Source organism: Rana temporaria, chromosome 2, assembly GCF_905171775.1.
Source record: "Rana temporaria chromosome 2, aRanTem1.1, whole genome shotgun sequence".
Lineage (NCBI taxonomy): Eukaryota > Metazoa > Chordata > Amphibia > Anura > Ranidae > Rana > Rana temporaria.
The window spans coordinates 253,956,117-253,976,319 of NC_053490.1; the positions used below are offsets into that span (position 1 = coordinate 253,956,117).

Genomic DNA, 20,203 nt, shown 5'->3' on the forward strand with positions numbered 1-20,203 from the left:
GATATTCTAAATTCATAGGTATAAGATGGGGAATGTAAAAGGCACATTTATGCGTTGAAAAACAGCTTACAATCTTTAAATTCTATTAACATTTTATAAATTATATTAAAATATTTGATCTGATTAAAAAATAATTTTTTCCTTTGTTTCGCTTCACAAGTAAACAAGTTTAACAGTACCTTTAAGCAGCATACAGATAAGTAGTTATTTTAAGAGAGAAGTGCAGGTTACAGAAAAAACAAACATACTCACCTATGTGGTTGCATCATCAATCCAAAGCTGCGGCTGCCTCCCACTACCTCTCCCTGAGAACCGAGTGATCAAAGGCTGTTGCTGATCAGACATTTCTCAAGGCTGCTCTCTGGGCAGAGAGCTGCGACCGTCAGTCATCGCTCTGGGGCTCTGCCCCTTCATTGCTCACTGGAGTGCCGGGGTGTGCATGGGGTGGAAGTGGCTGGCTTAGGCTCTCAGTGGCCCATTGAGAGTCTGAGCCAGCTGCCGGTCAGGCATCTGTGTGGATCCAGACATTATTGCCTGGAGATCCTGGCCTAGCTCTAACGTCAGCTGACAGCAGGGTTTAGCCAGCTGTTGGTTAAATCTGTGTCACAGGAGTGCATAACTAAAGCCTCATACACGATCAGATTTTCAGATGACCATTCATTTGTTTTTTGTTGTATACTAGTCTCATGGCGAAAAGTGAAGAGGTTCCTCGCCATATGAAAGTTCTCATACATCAGAATACAACTTCAAAAGTGACATAATGTATTCTTTCTTTTCTGAGCATGAGTAGTCTTGCTCTTACGATCGTTTTTTGTTTTTAATTGGTACGATTTTCGTCCGAAAAACAGACGTGGCGTTCACACAAAAATTTTATATAGTCTGCACATCCAGGTTTTGTCATATGAAGAATCGTAATCGGCTGTCGAGAGTACTGTACTAAACGATTAGAAAAATCGCAGATTGTTCGGACAAAATAATACCGTATTTATCGGCGTATAGCACGCACTTTTTCTCCCTGAAAATAGGGGGAAAATCACGGGTGCGTGTTATACGCCGATAGTGCACCTTGGGCTCGGAGGGGAACGAGCCCTGCCGGAATTCACAGAGCAGTCATCTCCTGTTTACTCCAACGTCACACACACAGTCCCGCTTCCGCCACCGGCATTGGACCAGTGTTCTATCAATCACAGGTCCAATGCCGATGGCAGGACTGTGTATGTGACTGCCGCCGAGTGAACAGGAGATGGTGAGGCTGCAAATGGGCACATAGGCTGGAGATGGGATCAGATTAGGCTGCAGATGGACACTGACCATAAAATTAAAAAAAATTTAAATCCTGAAATTTCCCTCTTAAATTGGGGCGCGTGTTATATGCCGATAAATACCCTTCTGATTTTTGTATCGTGTGCAAGGCCTTTAGTGTACTCCAGTGACCCACAAGTAGTAGTATGGCCAAAAGAGCTTTTGGCAGTACTTTAAATTTACTCTATGCAATGCAGTATTATAACAATATATAATATGTGTACATAATGGCATGAAGGGTACTAGCCATTTTTTTCCCTCTTTGTTCTGACCTCACTGCAAATATATAATAAAAAATAAAAAAAATAGGGTAACCACATTCTTTAGGGAATAAGTGAACACCAACAGTTCCCAACATACCTTAGATGAACTCCAGGCAAAAAGCGTGTGAACTGTCTTTGTCAGCTTAAAGCGATTCACATTTTAAAAATTGAAACAGCCTTTACCAATATGTTATATCTACCTGCTCTGTGCAATTGTTTTGCACATAGCAGCCCAGATTTTCCTTTTCTCAGATCCCCCACCAGGGCGCTCCTGGCCCCTCCCCCCTGCTAAGTTGCTCTGGGGGCACTTGTGCCTGCTCTTGAAAATATGCTCTGTCCATCGACACTCACAGCCTGGCTCAGCCATGCCTGCTACTCGTTGGCTGTGACAGCAGGTCCAGGCATTGTCATGTGGAGGACAAACCTATGCTTACACAAATCGTGTCCATCTTCGATAGCTCAGGAAGCTTTGGAGAGCGCTTAAGTCATTTCTGCAGAAACAGGTGTGTGCCGACAGCCAATGCCCCGTTCACACTCATGCAACAATCTCTTTGGAGCACTTGTCGCATCAGAAGTTGGACCACAGTTGAATTCCATTCTTTGCAATGGAACCGTTCAAATTGCTGCAACTTAGAAAAAGGCTTTCACACTACTTTTGTGCCAACTTGCATGGACTTGTTAAAGAAGTTGCATGCAAGTCGCGCTGGGGTTTTTTTTTTTTATCTTAAAAGCAGACCTTGAGTAATTTTTTTAACTTTCAAGCTATTAAATCTTCTGCCCTTGTTGTTTTAACTTTATAGTAAAACATTTTAAGATGAAAAGCATTCTGTGTGCAGCAGCCCCCTTAATACTTCCCTGAGCCTAGATCCAGGGACATTGCAGGAGTGCCTTTGCTGCCCCGGACTCCCCTCATTGGTTGAGGCAGTAGCATAGCATCATTGGCTACCGCTGCTGTCAAAGTCAGTCAGCCAATGAGGCGGGGCCGGGGCTCTGTGTCTAAATGGACACAGGGAGCTGTGGCTTGGGTGCCCCCATAGCAAGCCGCTTGCTGTGAGGGCACCCAACAGGAGGGATGGGCCAGGAGCACCGAAGGAGGATCTGGGATGCTCTGTGCAAAACCATTTCACAGAGCAGGCAAGTAGAACATGTTTTTTTTTCGTTTGTTTTTCCTTTAGTTAAAAATAAAACTTTACAATCACTTTAAGGGTTTAAATGATCATATAGTACAGGGACCATGGGGCCGATAAACACTGAGGCCTTCTAGTATGCTTCCAGGGTTAACTCCTTCCTGCCCCGTCTCAGCAGCCCTTTACCTGGGTTCCAAACTCCCAGAGTCAGGGCAGACCTCCTGATCACATGATCTCCATAATTACCAGTCACATGATCAGGAACCCACCCACAAACTCCTGATTAAAAACAGGCTGACCAATAGCTTGGTTACTGCGTTGGGAGCACAGAGTGAGTGTGCTCTCAGCACTGAAACAGCCATGGATGCATTAGGACCCACCCGCCCTGCTTCCACACTGATGCATTACATGGTCAGCAAGAGGTTAAATACTTACACAAGCTCTTCAGACCAGCTCTATCCAACCTTCCTGAATTAATACACTCTTCCTCCTGTCTGGGCTGCTAAACATAAATCTTAATGGAGTGCTGCAATAACTTTAAAGTGTTTTTTCTTTTTATCTTTTATCTTCAAGTATTTCTGAAACCGTCTAAGGTTTAAGCTGTAGTAAGAGCCCCTTTTGTTGCCTTCTTGCATTACTGGAGCCCTCATCAAGGATACAGTGTTTTTGGGTATGGACTAAATGTAATCTCCACCATGTGACAGTGTTTGGGCCCAAGCTCTGCCATCATGAGACACCCAAACTTGATGCTGTAGCTGGGAGATGGCAAGACAGCATGGCTGGGCAAGTATACACGCTTGGAGAGATGGACTATCTGCAGATGTTGTCACTTTGCCATTAACAGGAAAAACAACAATGTCTCTAAGATATGTATTCAGTAGTCCAAGGAGGAGGGGGTAAGCTGGAAAGTGATTTAAGGGCTTCAGAGAAGCTGCTGAAAGCTTGTTAAATGCTTACTGAACCTGACACTTCACACAGCTCTTCTAGGCCAAGATTGCACAAGTGCATGAGATTTAAAAAACACAATTGGGAACACACAATGCCCATGAATACTTATACTACTTTCTGTTCATGGATTCTTTAATACATTCATGTGAGCCCTTAAAATGTCACTTTCCTATCATACTGTAAACTGCAGTGCAAATCCTAAGAAAAAAGGAGGAAGTTAATATTTTTTTTTACATCAATTATACTGCCACTAACTAAATAAAGATCCCTGGGCTCAATTCACCAAAGCGTATCGCATGCATGTGGCACATTTTTCCCCAAATGTCACAAGCGATACTAAAAATGTAAATTCACTATCCATTTATGCGGTATTTACCTCAAAAAGCAAAAGTGCTTGATGAATACTGCATAAAAGTCAATTCACTAATGGAAATAAATAATTGCAAGCGTTTAAACAGTGGTCCAGGCATGTAAATTTTAAAGAATGTATAAACCTTCAGCTGGTTAAGGAGCCAGCATCCACCCTTAAGAACCATGACTACCTGCTGATAACAGAATGTAAACAAAAGCCGGTCTTACAAAAATAAAAAAACAGCATAGGGTCTCCCCCCGATCCATACCAGGCCCTTGGGGTCTGCTATGGATTTGTGGGGGAAACCTCATGCTGGCGTTTTTTCCTTTTTGCCATGAGGTCCCTCCCAAAATCCATACCAGACCCACAAGACTGGATAAGAATATGGGGAAACCCCACTTTTTTTTATGTCAGTGGGGAATCATCGTGGTTGTTAAGGATGTGGTGGGTGCCTGCCTCTTAATCAGCTATTCACTTGTTTAGGATGGCGATTGCCAGTGTTAAAATACAAGTTTTCCCTACTAATATATCGCATCACTTCAAGAAATAACGCTTGCGGTATTTTAGTAGGCAGTTTTAGTGCATTGCAAACAAAAAATTTAAAAACGCTACAAGCTATTTTAGCGCCGTTCTTAAAATGGTACATAACATTTTGTGAATTGAGCCCACTATCAACTTTGGTACTTATTACCTCACATACTCTTGCTCCAAATTATTATTATTTTTTCCACAAATAAAAGTTGCAAGTCTTCAAAAAACAACCCTTTTGATTTAAAAACAAAAGTCATTTAGTAGCAAAAAATGGTTAAGGCAATGCAAAAAGGCACAAATGGTATCAAACAGAAGTCCACGCTCTTGTATTTTTCTGTACCAAAAGATGTTGATTGTCCTACATTGGGGAGCCTCTGTTGGGGTTCTTGTTCCAACAACTTTATGCAATGCCAAGACATAGAATTGTGAATAGAGACGACATCATATAGCATGAGGTTCAAGAATTATTCAAGAGCAGTTGTAGGTTCATTACATAGTCTTGGTTAGCCATACCAGTTCACAACCATGCAGACTGTTGCACTATTGAGAAACCAGGTCAAGATCGGAATACGTGGACTGCTCTCACTACATATTGTCGACAGATGGGACATTCACTCATGCGTTTGCCACACTTTGTGCAGGTTACCATATGGCCGCACTCCAACAATACACAGTCAATGGGGGAATCCATGCAGACCTTGCACAGGTGTTCATCAATTACAGCACTGGGTTTGCCTGTTAAACAGAAAAAAAAAAAAAAAAAGTTCAAGTTACAGCACAACAATGCATGCATGGTCTACATATAAATAGTATTTAGCCCTGGTTCACACTGGGTACGATTTGGAACGATTTGAAATGCGATTTGACATGTCAAATCGCATCTCAAATCAGCGGCATTTGCCGGCAATTGTCGGCAATGGCACTGTCCTAATCAGTGCGACGCCGCATCTGCGATTTCAAAAAGTAGTTCCTGTACTACTTTTTGCGATTTCGGGCCGCGATTTACATTAAATTGCGGCAAAATCGCGCATTTTACCGCGATTTTGAATTCGCAGCAGTGTGAACCTAGGCTGACAAGCATTTAACAGCATAGTATAAAATTAATACTTGGGGGTTACCTGTAGAAAACTGGTTTCAATGCGCAGTGATTCTTAGGGAGTTAAAGTGGTTGTATACCCGCAACAATTTTTTTTGTTTACACCTGAAAGGCATAATGAGCTAGTATGCACCGCATACTAGCTCATTATGAAATACTTACCTCAGAACGAGGTGTGTAGAACTTACCTGGTCCGCGCCGAGCGAGATGTCATCTTGCCTCGGCGCGTCTTCCGGGTATCGCCGCTCCAGCGCTATGATTGGCTGGAGTGGCGATGTCGTCACTCCCGCGCATGTGCGCGGGAGACTTCGTTCCGGCCGGACCTCTAGCCGAGGATCCTTGGTGCGCATGCGCCGCTGAAGTCAGCGGCGCATTGCGAGGGGAATATCTCCTAAACTGTAGAGGTTTAGGATATATTCTTTATACCTACAGATAAGTCTTATTATAGGCTCACCTGTAGGTAAAAGTGGTAGTAAAGACTTTAAGCTGGCCAAAGATGGATCTAAAATTTGTCCCGCTTTAGCAGGAACCAGCTAAATTCAATCCATCTATGCCCATTCCTGTTCATAATGTAGCAGGAAAAGTTTCCTATAAGTGGTACATTGCTGCAAGTCCTCTGTAAAGGAGTACCTGGCAGTCTCAGCCAGGGATTCAACCAGGCCATGCCCCCAATGTGTTTCGCATTTCCATTTGATCATTGGCTATAGTGCCGATCAGCGTATTCTGACGGCGGAGTCGTCCCACTGTCAGAATACAGCGACAAAGCAAGGAGGGATTCCCCCATCCAACTCGATTGCCTGAATAAAAAAACTGAACCATGTATAGCCAGCTTTACATTATGATGAATGTGTAGGTTACTTGCTCTTCATTTTATTCAAGTATGCACACTGATCAGCCAAAACATTGACCAATGACAAGTGAACAACATTGATTATCTCATTACAACAGCATCAGAAAGTGGGTAGGATATATTGGGCAGCAAGTGAATAGGTTGGGCAAGCATAAAGATTTGAGCAACTAGCACATTATGGCATAACCCATCTGGAGACCCCTAAAAAGAAAAATATAGCAAACTACTGCTTTAAATATCCTCAAAGTGAAACCCCCCTCCCCAATGCAACATTGTAATAAGACTCTCCGGTGTCGAAATACACAAATATACTTTCCAACATTGCGGATCAACTTCTGTCAAACAGGAATGGCCACATATGGATACCTGCTGAACTGGCTACATTTAAGTTAATCAATGGCCAGCTTAAGCATGCTATATACCTGGTGGATCACTGTGGAAGTGGAGACTCACTGTAATAGTCGTCACTACTACAGTGATCACAGCTGACTTCCAGGTCCCATGCCAATAGCTTTCCTTCTGCATAGTATCCACAGGGGATCGCTATTCACATAATGCCTTGCGTTCTTCAAATGACTGCAAAGCATTCTTTGATTAGACAAAGTGGTGATAGAGACATCACAGCATCATCTGTTCACCTCATACAATCAGAGAACTTCTTGCATGCACTGTATGAAAAAAAAAATGCAAGGGGTTTGGTAAAGGGCACCTTGGCCAAGGGAGCAATCCCATGTTCACTATGCAACAGGGGAGCTTCTCTGCACAGGACAAAGACACCAATTTACACTGTAGTAGCAGCAACTACTACAGTGAGTCTTTGCTTCCACTGCGATCCCACTGGTGTGGCATTTGCATACTTACATTGATCCAAGCTGGACTAATGTAACTATAAAATAAAGTCCAGACCAGGATTTCAGCTTTACCCCACCTCTAACAAGACAAAACGCTAAAAACCCATATTCACCTTTACATTCAATAATTAGTGCTTTACATTGTTGCAGTTTTGTTGTGGTATAAAAGTAACATTTTTGTGATCAACCAACTGGCAGAAAGGTGAGAGTCAAATTAATACACTGAGCATCAGAAGGGATCTCTTAATTCTCAAACTAAACTGGAAACCTTACTCTGTATTGCCCTCCCTGGCAACAGTTCAATGTGCGCTTCAATGAATCTTTTTCTACATCCCAACCTCTTTAATCTTCTCCAGTTGCAGGCCTAGAACTGTGTGTGACCTGCAATCAGAACCTTAAAAGCTCAGCACTTCAGTCTCATCCCTGAATTACATGACATGGCTAATGACGCTCTACTGCCTGTGTCTAATCCTTCTCGCTAAGAGATTGAAATAGTTCAAAAGGTGACAATGACACTGTGGATTAGGCACGGGGCTGGCCTCTCACCTTCTTCATCCACCACAGAAGCTGGAAAAAGGACAAAGAAAAAGATTTAAAATACAATATTTACAAAGTAACACATGGGAAAAAAATACACAAACACGCACATTAAAAAGTATATAAACATAATCTCAAACTGCTGCATAAACCATTATAGTTTAATTCAATAGACTAAATAGCATATAATGTCACTGCAAAAAAACTTCCTGAAAAAGAAGCATTTTCTATATTGCATTTGAACACACACACACATACATACATAATATATATATATATATACACACACACACACACACATATATATATATATATATATTACACACATACATACATACACACACACACTTTAATATATATACTGGTCACTTGCCCACACTACATGGGTTAACGTCTCATTTTGGTCTAGGGGTTCTGAGAGCTGAGATACTCACCTAAATCCTTTGATTATCCCAGCGCAAGACCAGTCCTTTCGGATATCTCCCCCCCCCCCCCCCCCTGCCGCATGGTGGACTGTTCCTGACATCATCACGCCCATACATTGGCTCTGGATGTGAAGACATCAGGAACACTGCTGGATGTGAGAGTGCCATTTTCATAAGAAACGAAGGACTGAGTGGAGTATAGATGCCGTGTTCACCCCTAGAGAAAAAGGAGCAGTTAACCCGTGGAAACTGGAAGGGGGAAAAAAATTGCCCGGAGTTGGGCTTTAGGCTGATGTTATTGGGCCAATAAAAAAAAAATATATAATGAAATGAAATGCTCATTCAGGAAGGCAAAGAGGAAGATGTCAAATCAGGGAAAATTGTCAGTCTACCATAAAATCCATTTCTCTGTGCACTTTATTTTACGCTAAAGCATGGCCAAAGCGAGCATTGCAAGTAAAGCTACTTTTGTTCTCCTGTGACCCAAAATCAGTTGGTAGCAGGCTACTGCCCAATATCAGCCGATGAGAGAGCTGCACCAGGCTAACGAAGGATCCCGACAATGTCAGGGTACACCAGGCTGCCCGATTGACAGGTGGCTCTACCTTTCAGCACATGACAGAGCCAGATCCAGCCTCACCTGCCCTTTCCCCAGCTCAGTGCTCCAACAAGTGCTGGAAAAGCAGAACAAAGACCTGCAACTGACCGCCACTACACTCTGCTGGAGCAGGCCGAGAGCGAAGCAATCAGCGGTCATGTGATCAGTCAGTTATTGGTCATGGGAGGGAGTATGTAGGTTTATCTTATAATCCCACACCTCTCCTTTAAAAGCAGTTGTATACTCACTGGCACTTTTTTTTAGTATACCTGTAAGGCAAAAGGCTTAATGAGCTAGTATGCACCGCATACTAGCTCATTATGAAATACTTACCTCAGAACGAGGTGTGTAGAACTTGCCTGGTCCACGCCGAGCGAGATCTCATCTTGCCTCGGCGTGTCTTCTGGGTATCGCCGCTCCAGCGCTGTGATTGGCTGGAGTGGCGATGTCACTCACGCGCATGCGCGCGGGAGACTTCATTCCGGCAAGGTCCGGCGGCTGCCGGGCCTCTAGCCGAGGATCCCCGTTGCGCATGCGCCGCTGCAGTCAGCTGCACATTGCAAGGGGAATATCTCCTAAACTGTACAGGTTTAGGAGATATTCTTTATACCTACAGGTAAGGCTTATTATAGGCTTACCTGTAGGTAAAAGGGGTAGTAAAGACTTTACTACCACTTTAAGCTGCCCAAAGATGGATCTAAAATTTGTCCGCCTTAGAACGAGGCGTCGGCATCTCACACGGTCCTTGCCGAGGCAGCAGACATTTTGACTGTGCGTGTCTTCCGGGTATCTCGGCTCCAGCGCTGCGAGTGGCTGGAGCCGCAACGTCGTCACTCAGGCACGGGAGATTTCTTTGCGGAAAGGTCCGGCGTCTGATGCGAATGCGGCTCATTGCAAGGGGAATATCTCCTAAACCTGCATATTTACCAGATTTATTTTTTTACCTACAGGTAAGCCTTACTATAGGCTTACCTGCAGGTAAAAGTTATAAAAAGGACTATACAACTGCTTAAGTCTAAATGGCCGCTAGGGTGGCTATACCCTTTTGTAAAATTAGGAATTTCCCTGCCTTAAACTAATCTGATGGTGGTATATTTTAAAATGCATAGGTTTTGCTTGTAGATTGAACTACCTTTTTGTATAAGATCCTTCTGTTCATGGTACAGTCGAGTTACACGCTCCATTAGCTCCCATTTTTCACAGCAGCCCTTGTAATTCACAAAGTTTCTGGCCAAAATCTCCTTCAGCTGACGCACGGACAAGGATTCTATGTCATCTGGGTTGCTGATGTCAGAAAGTGAGGCCCTTCTTCCTGGCACCAGAATCTCTTCTGAATCTATGGACTAAGAAAAACAAGAAAATTGAAAGGGTAACTTGTGGGGAAAAAAAGTAATATAGCGTATACAATTGAGACACAAGTCATACTGCAATTGAATGGTAATTTAACTTTCCTTTTCAATGTGCATTTCTGTAAAATACAATGCGATATGGCTACCTGGAGGTGTTGTGTATACAGATGGTGCACAGAATGGCCCCCAAATATGCAATTTTCTGGTTGTAGGATTGGCTTGCTGATTTTCCCAGAAGTCTGCACTAAGATACAAATCAGATTTTGAGCATCCCTGGCGAAACGTTTTTTTGGAGAGATACTCCCAATGGGAAATCATATCTATAGGAATGCAGACCCTGCAACTTTCCTCAGAACCTGCAGATGCAGCAGCCGAATAATTATAAAACCACTATCATAGATTCACTCTACACATGGACACAGACAAACCACTATTTCCTCAGAATAACAAAACGTAGGAATCTGCAACACTGTTTGTTAAAATCATTCAAATATACATGGATCAAACAACTGTGTGAAATCGATCAGCGCAATCAATTCTAAATAACAAATGTGACAGTGAATAAAAAAATAAAAAAAAGTGCCATCACTCCTATAATAAAAAAAATACAATGAAGACCTGAACTAAATATTCCAGTCCATGAAAAAGGGATGAGTAAAACAGGTGACAGAAAACAATCCACCATTCGAGTAAAATGATCCAAATAAACTGCTCGTGCTCTCCTCCACCTGTGTATTGGACTGCTCACCTCACGGTTTGACATCTGTTTCGACATCTAGTGCTCTCCATTTAAACCAATTTATTCCCATAAAAGATGAGTCAAACATAGTCACAAGTAAGGCACTATAAGCCGTGCTAGCTGTACAAGCATTGATACAAATCAAACTGAAGAAGTCTACGCCCTGAGCCTTGACGATGCCCATATAGGGGATGGCGCCCACGTGCTGACATCACACCGTGGCTATCCAGTTTAATTTGTATCAATGCTTGTACAGCTAGCACGGCTTTTAGTGCCTTACTTGTGAGTATGTTTGACCCATCTTTTATGGAAAAAATTGGTTTTACAACAGAGAGCACTAGATCTGATGGAAAACTAGGCTCCACCCACCCAACAACTCAAATTCAGTCACCGTGCCTGTGATTGATGGTGCACAACAGTGGGTGGAGTCCAAAGCCATTGAACTGAATAGCAGCTATAGATCCGCCCACTGCCATGTGCGGTTAATCAAAAGTAAAGCAGACCTGATGGGGCAAATAGTCTCCGCTGTCCATTAGGTGCCTCCATCCTCTAGTTCACAACTCCTTAGCCATGTCTGTCCTCAGTGCAGACATTAATAAATGAATGTACCTGTCTGACAGGTGCATATATTGGGCGCAAGCACCATCACTTTCGTTGTTCTCTGATGGAATTCTAAAGGATGTATAAAGCCTCATACACACGATCAGACTTTTCCATGGATTTTTGTCCGAAGGGGCATTGGCCGTGAACTTGGTATGTATACACATGGCAGCCAACATTCACCAAGTCGCATGTTTTTTCAGCTCTTTACCGCCACCATTTGGGCAACTTCTGCTATGGTTGTCCGATCTTTTGCATTGGTTCTGAGCATGCGTGTTTGTACTTTGGACTTGTGTACACACGATAGGATTATCCTCCACCGAACATTTGTTGCCAGAAAGTTTGAGAGCATTCACATCGAACTTTTGTCCATTGAAAAACCAAAAACAATTGTCAGATGAAGCATACACATGGTTGGATTGTCCGATAAAACGCGTTCATCGGACCGTTGTGGTGAAAAAGTCAGATTGCGTGTATGGACCTTAACACTGTATGGATTCTTCAGAGCGGGTCTAATACTACAGAATTTATTATGCTTTGGTAAATTGCAGCTACATACTGTATATAGGGCATACGCCTACACAAACTATACTTCTAAAAAAAGAAACAAAAAAAAAAAAAAAAACAATGGGAGGAATGAACCATTTTAGCAACATCGGAATTACCAGCTCTTGAGAAGCCTATACTTCTGGTAAGACTGCCACGCAGCAACTTCCTATTTAAAACATACACTTGCGAAACAATGGAATGTTAAAAAAAATAAAAAAAATGCATGTGTCATGTGCTTTCTAAGACCCAAAAGCTCAGCTGCCCTTTATATTAAAGACAAGGCTTCTATCACCTAACAGTGTAACCTACCAATAAGGAGATAAAGATTCCACGGTGTGACAAACACTCCCTAAGACCCCTTTTCACACTGAGGCACTTTGCAGGTGCTATAATGCTAAAAATAGCACCTGAAAGAGCCGCTGCTGTCTCTCCGACCTGTCAGAGCGCCGCTCTCCCTTATGGGGGGGATCAAATGACAGACCGACCGTAGAGTCAGTGGTCATCCGATCCGCCAGGCGGATGGAAAAGTAGGGTTTTCTTCCGTCACACTTTGGGGGGTCGGAGCGGGTCAGATGTCAGCGGGCATGTCACCGCTGACATCCGTGGCTCTATAGAGCTGCATGGAGTGCCCGTTCAGGTCCGCCTAAAAAAAAAAAAAAAAACACTGGACAGGCAGACCTGAACGGTCCGCATGTGTGAAAGGGCCCTTAAGGTTTTTTTTTTACCATAATGCATCATATGCATTAAGGTAAAAAACCTGTGCTGCAGGATACCCCTAGCCCACCCCCCAAATACTTACCTGATCCCAAGATGTGCAAAGAGCTCTCGTTGTGGTCCCCTCACTGGGCAGATTGATTGCAGCAGGAGCCAATCAAATGCTGGGATGAGGGATGGGGGAAAAAGGGATGCAGACAGGGCAGCTTGGAACCGAGCCCACAAAGGTCACCCAATAGAAAAGCCGAGTTAGACTTACCGGTAACTCCTTTACTGAGAGTCTTCCCGGACACCTGCATTCCCACCTGGTTATGTCTTGTGTTAGGTGTATTATGCATACATTTTACAGGCATGTCCTACGGATCTTGAGAATACTGACACGGGCCTGGAGGACAGCCCCCTTTATCCAGTGGGGGTTAACGTGTTTCCTGTCCTGATAGGAGGAGCCCTAGGTCTTATGAGCTGTCCTGGAAGATGCTTAGAGAAAGTGGCTTTTTATGGGGGCACTGGTTGGAGAGGAGGAGCCAAGAGAACAAGCAGGGGACCCCAGAAGAGGAGGATCGAGGATGCTCTTTGCAAAAGTGCTGCAAAGAGCAGCTTTATAAAACATTTTTTATTTTTATTAAAATAAAATTGAAGCTTTAAAATGTTTCCCAACTTATGTCCTAAAGCAGCCCGAACAAATCATGTGGTCAGGAAAGCCCTTATCTGAAACGGTTGATTTGCTTCCGGATACCAAGAAGCAGATTACAGTGAACCTAGCTTTGACCATGCATAAATCAAAAGCAACAGGCTCACTTATAAGATTTGATCATGTAAGAATCAAGGAGACGGACCCTGCTGAATTTGCCATTTGAGAATGCCAGTTCCCTGTCTGCTAAAGTTTTGGCATCAATGGTATCAGAGTCGCTGACTCGGAACGGAAATATAAAGAAGGAATTCTGACACTTGTTTACAGTATATGCGTTTTTGGGCTATGACTCAAAGTGCATAAAGGAGACGTTCAGTTATGTTTTCATCTTTCCATCCATTTTCCTCTGCCCTTGTTTAAACTTCGGATAAAAAAAAAAAAAAATCTGACAGTAAATACCTTATATTCCCATTTCTTGTCTGGTCATTAGCCTAGGCTTATGACATCATGCACAGCGCTCTCTCTCACGCTTGTACGTTTGCCAGGAAGGGAGGGGGGGTGAGTCATAAGAGCCAATGAAAGCTGCAGAGCTGGGAGGTGTGCCTTTGTGTAAATCCAGGAAGTGAACAGGCGGAAGCTTCAGCTGCCCACAGTTAAAATGGTAGCAGCCAGACTTAGTGGAGGGAGATTTCTGCAGCATATTTGGCAAGTACAGAATCATAGTATATATAAAATATGCAAAGTGGTTGGGGGGAAGCTTCAGAATGGCAAAGGTGTTATTACAAATTATGTGAGCAGAATGCAGCTCCTCTTTAAGTCAGACACAAGTACATAGCATTTTCTTCAAAGGCCAGCAACGTCAGCCCCATACTTCCATCATGACAGTGTTACTTTAATGGCAGCCCTGAATGTTTAAATAATTAACCGTATAATAAGCAGTGCAATAAGAACTTTGAATGCTTATTAGGATTACAAAAGGTTCTGTCATCAATAGAACATCATGAAACCGTGCACAATTAAAATATGTATATGACATGTCAAAAGGACTTCAAGCATTACACTTTAAGATAAATACAGAAGTAGGAGAAACATCTAAATGAAAGAATTCCAACTGCAGTTAATTGGAGATATTAACAAATGTCACCAATAAAAACAAAATAGGAGCTCCTTGGGGGAGATGGGGAGAGGTCTGTATTCTTTGTAATCTATCAGAAGTGAAGTAGGAAGAGACAATACCACATGCCTAAGAATTCAGAGCCGTGTTGTAACGTCAAAAGAAGAAGTTAGGAGCATAAAATATTTCTGGCACATTGACAGTTTGGTTTTTTCACCCTGCAGCAGGTTTTAAAAAAGGGATAAAATGTTGCCGTTTAGGAGATTTATTTACTGTATACTGGAGCCGATGAGGTCACCGGTGTATGCACTCTGAAGGAAGTTTCTTCAGTAGCATGTGCCGTGACCGGCGGCTCACGCACATGTGCGGGAGTGACGTTACGCGTCTCCAGACAGTCAGTCACACAGCCACAGTCTGCAGCCCCAGAAGGAAGACCGCCAAAGATGGAAGCGGCCTGCAGCGGGGAAAAAGCGTGCTTAGTTTGCAGGCAAGTATCACATAATGTGCTAGTATGCGATGCATACTAGCACATTATGTCTTTACAGTGAAGGGTAAATATATATATATATATATATATTAATTAGGGGTTTACTTCCTCTAATTGCGGATACATAATGAGGATATGGCTGTGACGGCTTGTATCATTTTGTCAGGATTGTTAAGTGGGAGCTTATGTCTTTTGGTGCCAAGGAATTGAAAATGTATGACACATTTAGGCCTTATGCACATTGGACGTTTTTACAGCAGCTGTTTTTGGCAGTAGACATTTTTTTTCTACAGTCAATAAACTCTCCATGTTATCCTATGTGTTCATGCACGCATAGGCTGTTAGCAGTTTTGGGCAGTGGCGTTTTTGAGCAGTAAAAAAATAAATAAAAAAACGAGTGGGTTCAGAGTGTTTTTACAGATGAAAAACGTCTCGAACGCTGATAAACGCTCAAAAACGTCACTCACCAGCATTTAACGTTTGAGGGTTTCTTTTCCCCCTCAAAAAAAAAAAAAAAAACTCCAACGCTGAAACTTGAACAACTCACTGGAAAGCTACTGGCGTTTTTAGAACGTTATTTTAACGTCCAACGTGCATGAGGCCTAAGAGTTGAAATTATAGGGGGAACTCTACTTTTGCTTAGTTTTGGATGGAGCAAATGAGGGTCTGCGATTCCCTGCCAGGCTTTTTCAGCTTACTTGGTTTTGGGTGGTTTCCCATTAAAACCATGGTTCTGCCATGTTCTTATTCTTCATCTCTCTAAATGTAATTTTAAATATATTAATTTGTATTGTTCACTAGGAAGCCAGTAATACAAGCAGTAAGAAGTCACCATCCCCGATAGATTCTCCAGGTCTAGAACCAGTTCAACACAGGGGTTAGAGCCCTAGCTATCAATGTAGGACTGGAACTGGCAGAATATCCACCTACAAGAGTTACCAACCACAGAATCCCTGCAGATCAGCACCTGCCCTTCTACATACAAGATACTTTTTGTTTTTGTTTTTGGGAGAATTGGGACTGGTTATAGAGAAAAGTCTGAGGGAATGAGGGAGTTATGACTTTTCAAATATTTTGACGCTTGAAATAAAAAATTAAAAAAGTGTGTAAAGTGTCAGAATGTCAGCAGATACAATATTATAGTAGACCGTATTAGTATATAAGTGAAGTTACCTCCGTTTCATCTTCCTGCTGATCCTCTATCAGTTCTTGTACGCTGGTATCTGCATTAGAGGATACATTTTGATCCGTCTGCAGTGAAGTAGTATGAAAAATATGTAAGTTAAGGTGCAGAGCAGAAAACAAATTATTTCAACATCGCTTGAGATTAATCCCCATTACAGGATTACTTTAAGACTGGGTTCACACCAAGATCGCATGTGGCTCACAGCAGGGGTCCGGTGCGTCCCTGTTCTCCATTTCAGGCCCAGATTTTTGCCTGAATTCGGACCTGAAAATGGAGCAAAAAGACACACAGGACCTCTGTGCAATTTGCTCTGCAGCCCCCACGTTGATGTGAGAACCATCTCCATTGGGAGCCGGTCACAGTCTCCATGTCAATTAGATGCAGGGAAACCCACCATCTAATTTGCACTAGTGTGAACCCAGCCTAAACGGTTTAGGCCAGTGATGGTAAACCTTGGCACCCCAGATGTTTTGGAACTACATTTCCCATGATGCTCATGCACTCTGCAGTGTAGTTGATCATCATGGGAAATATAGTTCCAAAACATCTGGGGTGCCAAGGTTCACCATCACTGGTTTAGGCGCTTGAGCCGTCATCCAAATCCTGGCTTCTACTGAACCTACAAAAAAAAAAAAAAAAAAAAAATCAGCTCATTGGCTAGTGCCACTCAAAATGATGACTGTCAGTGTTAGACTATATAATATAGGTTCAAGCATTATCAGGAGCTTTATTCTCTCCCCCCCTCAAATATTCAGAATTTAAATAAAATTTATGGCTGGATATACACTGTCAGATTTTCATGGTGATCTGGGGCTTTAAGAGATTTCACCTCATTAAAGTAGAAGTCAAGCCAAAAGTCCCCCCCCCCCAGTTTGTAAAAAGCAAGAGAGTTATAACCAGTGTCTTTTTTGCAATTTTTGTCCAATTAGGGAAATTCTCACCACTTCCTGTCCCCTAGCCACAACAGGAAGTGAGTGTAAATCCCTACAAAAAAGGTGAGGGAATTCCTGGCTGTCACCAGAACCAATGTCCTCATTGGAAATATTGGTAAACATAATAAATAGAGAGGGGATGATTCAGCAGGGACACAGATGGCAATAAAAACTTGATTCCCACTCAAATGCAAGAAAAAAAACAAAAAAAACACAGGCAAAAAGTGAGGGGACATTTCCAACAGCTAATAAAATCTGCATACATTTTTTTTTTTTTATTAGTGAGTGGTTTGGTGGAAAACTAGAACCCTGGATTTTTTTCTAACAGTGTCCCTATGGCTAATGTCCACTCTTCATGTCTGGTGAAACACTGGCAGCAGTAAATCCTTGCAAGAGTAATAATCCTTCCCCCACTCTATCAAAAACCAAGAATTGAAATTTTGGGTGCAAATGCGCTTTTAAGTGGCGACAGCTTCCATGTTTTTTTCCTAAATTTCTTTTTACATACATTTCATTTGATTAAAGATTCTCACTTTCCAGGTATGCATTATAAAGCAAACAAAACAAACGGCTATGATTAAAGCTACTCGCCGAAACACGCAAGCCCTGTATTTTGTACTACACCTGGATTAATAAAAACGCATTCCTTGCAGAAGATAGACCTGCTGGCTATTACCTATAAAAACATGAACTCGCTGCCAACACACTGCCTCTAAAAAAAAAAAACTTAGAGTACATAAAGGACATTTCTTTTTTGCATAGGACACCACAGGCTTTAATAAGCACAATTACCTGGGTTTTGTGCCATCTACAGGTGATTGGGCACTGACAAAAAAGACAGGAAATCCTCCTCTATATAATCTCACCTCCCTACAAGAGCATCGGATTTTCCACCAGTCCCGAGGGTCTGTTAGACACTGCCCGCCATAATGGTTTCAGGGTCAGGGTCAGAGTCTTCATGAGCTCCTCAGAGATGATTTTCCTCTTGCAGAATCTGCAGCTCCAAAGTGTCCACCACTGGGTTCCCGGTGGCCACCTCAGGGGACGCTAGCATGTCGGGATGGGGCGGTGTGATGGGTCATTTCAGTGCTGGGGACTTGGTTTCCACAGGAAAGATTGCTGCCCATCAAAATTCTGGAACCCTGGCAATTCGTTTGGTACTTCTGCATTGGGCAGAACATTTGCAGGGCCTTCCTGTAAGAGTTCAGTCGGACAATGCTATGGCAATGACCATGGGGGGCACCAGTAGTTGTGCAGCTCAGAAAGAGGTGGATCTTATTCTGTCCTGGGCAGAGATTGATGTCCCCACTTTGTCTGCAGCACACATTCCAGGAGTGGAAAATTGGCAAGTAGATGTTCTCAGCCATCAGGGGTTGGTTCCTCCATTCAGAGGTGTTCATGGCACTTTGCAAAGATGGGGAATGCTGGATGTGGATCTGTTAGGATCTAGATTCAGTACGAAGCTGAGGAGGTGTCCTGGACCAGGGATCTGCAGGCATTGGCAAAGGGTTCCCTGGTGACACCCTAGGATCAGTTCTCGCCAATATATGCCTTTCCCCCGATTCAGCTTGTTCGTCTGTTGCAAAGGATCCGGGTGAAGGGAACACCAGTCACACCAACTTTTCCGAGGAGAGCTTGGTAGTTCCAAAGTAATATATCGCACAGAACTGGCAGGCAGTGTGCGAGTCAGTGCTCAAAGGCAGCTATAAGGTGGACAATAAGGGATCAATAACAGGGGGGGACAAGATGTACCCAAAATGAAGTAAGAATTAGTGCATACAGTTCATAGTATTAGGGAATATCAAAGAGAAGTCCACAGGTGGATGGGGATTGCAAACAGTCACCGGCAGCTCCTCAGCAGGAAATGGGAGTTCCCTCAGACAAACACAGCAGAAAGAGGGCACCTGGGGTCAGTGCGATAGTAAAAGTACCGTATTTGCCGGCGTATAAGACGATCCCCTAATTTCCCAGCTAAAAATTCGGTTTTGGGATATACTCGCCATATAAGACGACCCCCTTCCGACACACTTATGCCTGCATGCCGAGTCAGACTTTAGGCGTCAATTGTTCAAAAGCCGCGCCGCCTCCTCGTCCTTTTCCGCGATAGGCGGAACACTCAGTTTCCCAGCAGAACCTGTGTTCGGTGTTCCACCTATGACGCAGGTCCTCTCGTCCGAGGCCGAGGATGAGACGACCTCCGCGATAGGCGGATCACTGAACACAGGCTCTGCTGGGAAACAGTGTTCCGCCTATCACGGAACAGGACAAGGAGGAGGTGCGGCTTTTGAACAATGGACCCCCGCAATCTGACTGACTCTGCATTACAGGTACCGGCGTTTAAAAGACGACCCCTGACATTTGGGGCATATTTTTAAGTACAAAAGGTCGACTTATACGCCAGAAAATACGGTAACACTTTATTTTATGCAAGTGTATCTGAATAAAGTATCTTGCAAGCTGCACACAGGGTTGATGTGGATCACCAATCAAGCAGTCGGCTGTCACGAATGACGAGAAGACCGCTGTGGGGGATAAGCTCAGACCCGCCGTATGGGGGGCATATAACCGGCAGCGTCTCCAGCTCTCACACCTGCTCTCAGAGCTAGCAAGAGACCAAATCAGGACGGGGGCTCTGAATCCCCTTCATTGTCTCTGAATAAAGTGTTGCTTGCTTTTACAATCGGACTGACCCAGGCGCCCTCTTTCTGCGGTTTTTGTTTGGTAGTTCCAAAGGGTAAACTTGCCTTTGGACAGTCCATGGACCCTTTCAGATCGTCCGGTCTTCCTGCAACAAGGTCCGATTTGTCACCCGTCTCATTATGACCGTTGGCTTTAATGGCTTGGCTACTAAAGCCAGGATCTTGAAAAATAGGAGAGTGTCTGTGGTAGTCTGTCTCACCCTGTTAAGGGTCAGGGAGGAGTCCTCAGGAAATATTTACCATAGGACCTGGAAATCTTATATAGCCAGGTGTGAAATTCCGTCCCCGCAGGTATGTTCTAAATCACATTTGGTCTTTCCTCC

General features: G+C 43.3%; 1 protein-coding gene across 2 annotated transcripts in view; it reads right to left on the minus strand.

Annotated features, from left to right (window-relative positions):
- Positions 1 to 4,406: 4,406 nt before the first annotated feature.
- Positions 4,407 to 20,203, minus strand: part of RFFL (ring finger and FYVE like domain containing E3 ubiquitin protein ligase) — a 76,735-nt gene continuing 60,938 nt past the window's right edge. For both annotated transcript variants that reach the window (XM_040336777.1, XM_040336778.1), the window contains exons 4-7: positions 16,237 to 16,314; positions 10,013 to 10,223; positions 7,867 to 7,887; positions 4,407 to 5,258 (exon numbers count right to left, since the gene is read on the minus strand). In XM_040336777.1, coding sequence (XP_040192711.1) covers positions 5,080 to 5,258; positions 7,867 to 7,887; positions 10,013 to 10,223; positions 16,237 to 16,314 — 489 coding nt within the window. In that variant the 3' untranslated portion in view covers positions 4,407 to 5,079. The remainder of the gene's footprint in view (positions 5,259 to 7,866; positions 7,888 to 10,012; positions 10,224 to 16,236; positions 16,315 to 20,203) is intronic.